Source organism: Malus domestica, chromosome 15 (genome assembly GCF_042453785.1).
Source record: "Malus domestica chromosome 15, GDT2T_hap1".
NCBI classification, from domain to species: Eukaryota; Viridiplantae; Streptophyta; class Magnoliopsida; order Rosales; family Rosaceae; genus Malus; species Malus domestica.
In genome coordinates this window covers 51,760,744-51,768,330 of record NC_091675.1, presented here as the reverse complement: position 1 = coordinate 51,768,330, position 7,587 = coordinate 51,760,744, and the positions used below count along the sequence as shown (strand labels likewise).

The 7,587-nt window shown below is 37.7% G+C and overlaps 1 protein-coding gene across 1 annotated transcript; it reads left to right on the top strand.

Annotated features, from left to right (window-relative positions):
* Positions 1-642: 642 nt before the first annotated feature.
* LOC103416347 (aminotransferase ALD1, chloroplastic-like) lies at positions 643-3,585 on the top strand. Its single transcript, XM_070813352.1, has 7 exons — positions 643-690; positions 827-943; positions 1,099-1,161; positions 2,148-2,252; positions 2,364-2,414; positions 2,520-3,047; positions 3,131-3,585. The coding sequence occupies exons 1-7, from the start codon at positions 658-660 to the stop codon at positions 3,422-3,424; spliced, it is 1,191 nt and encodes a 396-aa protein (XP_070669453.1). The 5' UTR covers positions 643-657; the 3' UTR covers positions 3,425-3,585.
* Positions 3,586-7,587: the final 4,002 nt, after the last annotated feature.

The following is a 7,587-nucleotide window of genomic DNA, read 5'->3' as shown; positions in this document are numbered from 1 at the left end:
CATGGCGGAAGTTTGCCGCCTAAGCGGAATCTAGACGGTGTTAGCCGGAGACTTTTATAACCGAGTCCTATATATATACATATATATCTCACACTACAAGTCTCAACTCACAATAAGAATTTGAGACGAAGTTTGTGATTGGAGCATTCAATAATCCAAATCCAAATGTACAAGTTTCCTACAAGTTTTTCATCAATGTCCCATGCCCTGACATTGCAGCCTGTGATGATAATTCAGGCCTTCAGGTACTACTCTGCAATTCCTTTCAAAATTATAAGCTACCTCACTAGTTCACTACTCTTTCAGTTCTACCTATCCTCCATTTTCTGCAAACAACAACAACAAACCCTAGACCTTGCATTCACAAGTAATCATGCTCCATTGCACTTGCCACTTGATTTACTAATCTGTAACCTTTCCTTTGTTTGTCATTCACGCAGCTTCAAGAACGAAAAGGACCGATTGTTTGGTATGAACACTATTTCTCCTCTACGTGATTATCCATTCCTTCCACACACACACACACTGTGTATCGTAATTTTTTAATCTTTAAATCTGCCACCTTATAAGACCAAAGAATTAAGAAACTGATCACGAATATGATTCTTCCAACTGTAAAAATCAGGTTGTCGTACGAAGGTAGCTCGCAATGCAAACATGGAGAAATTGCGGAATGGCCTGTTTCCTGAGGTGAGTTCATTCTTCTTTTGGCAATTGGATTAGTCTCTTGAATACACTATTCAGAAACTGATGCTAACAATATATATATATATATATATATATATATATATATATATGTATCTGTGTGTGTGTGTGGTAAATTCAGATTTCAAGGCTGGAGCTTGAACACATTGAGAAGTACCCGAATGCAAAGTTGATAAGCCTCGGAATAGGCGACACAACAGAACCAATACCAGAAATCATCGCATCAAGCATGGCTAATGTTAGTAAATTTAACTGAATCGATGAATATATTCTACTAACTACTTTTAAAAGCATACAGTTTACAGACGAAGGGGGAATAAGAAAAGAAAAGATTTTGGGTGGACTTTGTTTTCAATGTCTTAATAACGTTTAGAGAATTTTGATGTTTTGCAGTATGCACATGCCCTTTCGACCGCTGACGGTTATTCAGGGTACGGACCTGAACAAGGCAATAAGGTACCATAGTAATGCATGATTCTCTCCCGAATGTCATGAAAGTTGAGTTTTAATTAAATCTTATTAAGTTAAATCTCAATTGTTCTCATCTTTTAATGCTTGGATACCCTAAATTGATTGCTGATGAGTAGATTTTATATTATATATTTTACCCTAATCTTAGTATATTTTGGTTAATGTATTGGAAGAATTTTGATACTTTGAATTGTATTTTCAATATAGGACTTCCGACTTCCTCTGGAGCAAAACAGGATCAAATGGACGAATTTTGGAGTAATTCCAGAGGAAGTCGGAAGTCCTATATTGAAAATACAATTCAAATTATCAAAATTCTTCCAATATATTAACCAAAATATACTAAGATTAGGGTAAAATATATAATATAAAATCTACTCATCAATTGCTTTGCCTTCTTTCAACATTTATTAAATGTTCCATGCATCAATGTTTAAAATATTAATATTGGTGAAAATATCGATGAATGTATTGATACCAATTGTTTTTTATGGAAATGATAAAAATTTTGCTCAAAAACGTAAAAATTTAAAATGAAACTTTAGGATATGGGAGTTTGCTGATATTTAACCAATATATTAGAAATATTGATGAAATCAATTGATTTTAGTTGAAATTTAAGAGTTTCTCCAGGCCAATGCAATCTGTTGATTTTTCAATATTTCCACGGAAATGTCGACCACATTAAAGAAATTTCAAACTTTGCCGTGCATTCATTTTTTCTTCTTTTGCTTTGCTTCCCCGAGCTCCAACCATCGTTCTCTTGTCGGACTATGAATCTCAAGTGTGTTCCACGTTCATAGTCAACTGAACACAAGTCTAGCGAATTGACCAAAAAAAAAGAACACAAGTCTAGTGAGAAAACATTACTCCTCTTTCTCTCCCTCTATATACACGCTGGTGTGTTTGTGTGCGCGCTCGTTTCCGTGCGCTTGCTAAGTACCTAAACTTGTTTATATGTCTACATATAGGCATTGCGGAAGGCAATTGTAAAAGCATTCTATAAAGATCTGCAGATAAAAGACACAGAAGTTTTCGTATCAGATGGTGCGCAGTGTGACATTACGCGACTTCAGGTACACAATTACCGTTTAAGTTTGGCGGATGCTCGTTATCTTATTACGTGCAACGCTCGAAGCAAGGGTATTCTAGTAACACAGATTTATGATTTTCTTGTGTACTTACAGTTGTTGCTGGGTTCCAAAGTGACCATAGCTGTGCAGGATCCATCATTTCCGGTATGTTGTTATGTTACTGAACATGTTCCAAACGAAGGAATGCTTAATTGAATTATTCCAAACAAATGAAAGATTGGTATCTGATCCGATACATGGCGCTGGCAGGCTTACATCGACTCAAGTGTGATTATCGGTCAAGCTGGAGACGAAGGTGGGAGTGGAAGGTATGGGAGCATTGAGTACATGAAGTGCGGACACAAAAATAACTTCTTTCCGGACTTGGCAACCACTTCAAGAACAGATGTTATCTTCTTCTGCTCTCCAAACAACCCCACTGGTCATGCAGCAACTAGGGAGCAATTAGAGCTTCTTGTCAAGTTTGCCAGGGACAATGGATCCATTATCATCTTCGACGCTGCTTATTTGTCATATGTACAAGACGATAACTGCCCTCGTTCCATCTTTGAAATTCCCGGTTCTAGACAGGTTGCAATCGAAATATCATCATTCTCCAAGTTTGCTGGCTTCACTGGTGTCCGTCTAGGCTGGACAGTAGTGCCTGACGAGCTCTTATACTCGAATGGATTTCCTGTTATACACGACTTCAATCGCATTGTCAATACTTGCTTCACCGGGGCGTCCAATGTTGCTCAAGCTGGTGGACTCGCCTGTCTTTCCTCGCAAGGCTTCAAGGTAAACCTTTTATACATAAAATAAATAACTTCCAAACAAATTACACATCTCCAAAATTACAAATTCACATTTTGCGGTTTCAGGCTGTGAATTCTCTGGTTGACTACTACATGGAGAATGCAAATATACTGGGTGAGGCATTGTCTTCTGTTGGTTTACAAGTATACGGCGGTGCAAATGCTCCCTACATTTGGGTGCACTTTCCAGGTTCAAATTCTTGGGATTTATGCAAACACATTCTTGAGAAAACACACATAATTACAGTTCCGGGATCTGGATTTGGTCCGTTGGGTGAAGAGTTCCTGAGAATTAGTGCTTTTGGCCACAGAGAGTGTATCCTAGAGGCCGCAGCTAGGCTAAAATACCTATTTCTATAGGACTTAGGAACACTCTACTTCTCGCTTCATCTATTCACAATCATCATCCATGGCATCATTGGGATGGATTGGCCTGCTAAATGTTATACGTTACAACTTAGAGGGTTCATTTTATGAGAGGAATAATTACTAAACCAATAATGATTTGTGGCACGGGTAAAAATTTGTACGAGAATATGAGATTTATTATATTTTCTACCTATTAAAGTTATATATGTCTTTGAGAGCCTATGTGGGTTTTTTTAAATATTAAGTCGCTTGGCTGCACTTACCCTTGAATTAAAGAGTCTTGTCACAGAAGTAATCTCAAAGGAACGAGGCAAATGGATAAGCAAAACTTTGCCCTAAACATTCACTACCTACTTTCGTACAAAAGAAACCGTCATGATTAACTCAAACCACATACACTGTTTCTTTAAGAAAATGTTACGAAGATCTGCTGACATATTTATCTCACTCGCCATTTAACTACTAGCCACATCGCTTCAACTCACTATATATTCCAGGGGCTGAACGTCTGCACCTCAAAATAAAGTACTTCTTAAAGAAATCTACAATCTATGTCAACAGAAATGCACCAACAATCCGATGCACCGCTATCAAGATAAAGAAAATGTTAAAAGTCTTTTCTCAATGTAGCATAGAGGTAATTGAGCGAACTGCAGATCTGGGAAAATTAATTCATAACAAATTCATCAAAAGGAAAGAAAATAGCTTGAGACACCAGGTTTTATATACAATATATCCTGAACCTTTATAATTTTGCTTCTTTTAAACGCAACGGTCAATATAGAATGATTACATCCAGTAAAGAGCTATCACAATGCACTGATAAAAGTCTCAAATTTTGACAGAAAAAAGGGTAAGATAACTTATAGCAATCACATCAACCGAAACTTTTTTCAAGTTTTGAGCTATACTCAAAATCTTAAGGGAGTGCAAAACATCAAACATCAAGGACTAGACAGCTAACCAGTTCAGCAGGGAAAATCCATCAAGTTCGTGGTTTGTACTGATCTATTTCTCTCTCTAGATCTCTCGCATTCTCTCTCTTTGTCTCTCTTTGTCTCTCTCTCATGTTCATGTGTGTAAATTGCGTTGTTGTTGTTGCAGGTGAAATCATCTTCTTACACTCGACTATGTAGTACCAAGGAAATCCTGACTGTGAACGGCCGATTCCCAGGGCCGACTTTGAAAGCTCGTAGAGGAGTTAAATTATTATTACGGGCTATAAAAAGGCAAACTACATCATCATGTTTCATTGGTGCGTCATGTTGACTGATATTGACTCAAGTGAATGCCACATAATCTGTTACATCATCTGCCATGTCATTCATATTTCTGTTGAAAGTTAGTTAGGATGGTGCTGTGTAGCTTACACAGTAAGCAAGGTAGTTAGGCTACTAGAGTGCTATAAAAAGCTGATTGCAGCTTCATGTTTGTAAGAAAATATCATTCTATCAATACGAAACCTTTCATATTGTTTCAAAGTTTTCTTCTATATTCTCTGTATTGTTTCTTTCTCCTTCTTTCTGCAAGTCTGATCTTCTTGGTTAAGATGGTATCGAGCCAAGGTTGAATTTTTTTTGGGTATTTTCTTCCGCTGAGAAATTTTTTTTTTTTTGGGATTGATCGTTGAAGGCTTTGTTGGAGTTCTTGGAGGATTGGTGAAGTTCTTGAAAGCTTGCTGCTGAATTTTGGGTCGAGGGTCATTCAATCATGTTGTTGGTTCATTTCCCGAATTACAAACTCTACAGTTGGATAATGAGTGTGATTTTACTGGGGGTTTTTCATTTATTGCTGCAATACAAGATTTGGAGGAACCATCAACATTTCGAAAAGCTTCTACAAGCCCACATTGGCAAAGTGCAATGCAAGAGGAGTTTAATGCCCTCAAAACTCAAGGAACCTGGCAGTTGGTTCCTTCTCCACCAAACCGAACCATTATTGGCAGTAAGTGGGTATATAAAGTTAAGAAGAATCCTGATGGCAGTGTATCGAGGTATAAAGCCAGACTTGTGGCTCAAGGTTTTTCCCAAGAACAAGGCATTGACTACTCAGAAACTTTTAGTCCAGTAGTATGCCACACTACTGTACGACTCATTTTATCCTTAGCAGCTATAAATAAATGGGAATTGAGGCAGTTAGATATCAAAAATGCATTTCTGCATGGTGACTTACAAGAAGAGGTGTATATGAAACAGCCTCAAGGGTTTGTTGATCAAACTAAACCTCATTATGTCTGCAAGTTGATTAAATCGTTGTATGGGTTGAAGCAAGCCCCTCGGGCATGGAATTCCAAATTCACGACCTATTTACCAGCGTTGGGGTTTGTACCTTCTTCATCGGATACCAGTTTATTTGTGAAGAATGATGACAAGGATGTGGTGGTTCTTTTACTATATGTCGATGACATCATTTTGACAGGATCAGATGTTAGCAAAGTTCAGCAAGTTATTGATGATTTGGCAGGTGTTTTTGACTTAAAGGATATGGGCAGACTTACTTACTTCCTGGGACTTCAGATTCACTACAAGGCGAATGGAGACATATTTGTGAATCAATCCAAGTATGTTAAAGATCTTATTCATAAAGCTGGAATGAAGTCTTGTAAACCTGCAAATACACCATGCAAACCTCACAATCAAATGCTATTGAATGAGGGCATACCATTGCAGGACTCCACATTGTACAGAAGTTTGGTTGGTTCCCTGCAATATCTAACTTTTACACGTCCTGATATAGCTTATGCTGTGAATTCCGTGTGTCAATTTATGACTGCTCCAACAGATATACATCTTACTTCTGTCAAACGACTTATTCGATATCTTCAAGGCACTGCCAAATGTGGTATTACATATGCAGCTGATACTGATATGCATTTGACAGCGTTTTCTGATGCTGATTGGGCTGCTGATTTGAACACAAGACGATCTGTGACTGGTTATGTGGTTTATCTTGGTGGGAATCCAATCTCTTGGCAGTCAAAGAAGCAATCCTCCGTCTCTCGCAGTTCTACAGAGGCGGAATACAAGGCACTTGCTCATATTGCAGCAGATGTGGCATGGATTCGGCTCCTTTTGAAAGATTTGGGAGTTGCATTACCTATTAAACCCACTATATTCTGTGATAATAAATCTGCAATAGCCCTCAGTGCTAATCCGATGTATCATTCGAGAATCAAACACCTTGATACGGATTATCATTTTGTCCGTGAAAGGGTGCATAATGGTGATCTGTTGGTTGAGTATCTCCCTACTGATGAACAGACCGCTGATATTCTTACTAAAGGATTACATAGTCCGTCATTCATTCAGCATTGTTTCAATCTCAAGCTTGATTTCCCTCGTTGAGATTGAGGGGGGATGTTGACTGATATTGACTCAAGTGAATGCCACATAATCTGCCACATCATCTGCCATGTCATTCATATTTCTGTTGAAAGTTAGTTAGGATGGTGTTGTGTAGCTTACACAGTAAGCAAGGTAGTTAGGCTACTAGAGTGCTATAAAAAGCTGATTGCAGCTTCATGTTTGTAAGAAAATATCATTCTATCAATACGAAACCTTTCATATTCTTTCTAAGTTTTCTTCTATATTCTTTGTATTGTTTCTTTCTCCTTCTTTCTGCAAGTCTGATCTTCTTGGTTAAGACGTCATTTAATTTATATTCAAATTATAGTTCTATCCATGAATTTAACTAATTATTTTGTTTTTGTGTCAAAATGTGTTAAGATTTCAAAGTCGGGCCAACAACCTATTACTAATCATTCCAATAAAGTCCTACTTAACCATTTGTGTAGTACGACATGTGTTAAGTTTTATCGTAAAAGATCTCGATGTTACTTATAGCAGAACCATTCATCTATAAGTAGTAATATATTTTGCCAAGTTTTCGATGTACGATTGCATTTTTTGTTGTAAACTGAAATAGAAAAGAACGAAGTTACCAAAAAAATGTAGAACCCTTGAGTGGTGAATGATTCTTGGGATGAGTCGCAGACTAAGTCGCTCTCTTTAAAACGTTTCGCGGCTCTGCCTAAAGTGTGCAAGCAGTTCACAAACACCACGTCGTCCCCAGAATAAAACAGCCCAGAACCTGCTTCTTCTGATAAGATTCTTCCTTGCACAACGGAAGAACCTTCGAACTAAACCTTTTCGATA

Coding starts and splice junctions, on each gene's coding strand:
- LOC103416347 (XM_070813352.1), top strand. CDS start 658: ATGGAGAAATTGCGGAATGGCCTGTTTCCTGAG. Junction 944..1,098: donor TCGCATCAAGCATGGCTAAT/GTTAGTAAATTT, acceptor GATGTTTTGCAG/TATGCACATGCCCTTTCGAC. Junction 2,253..2,363: donor GTGACATTACGCGACTTCAG/GTACACAATTAC, acceptor GTGTACTTACAG/TTGTTGCTGGGTTCCAAAGT.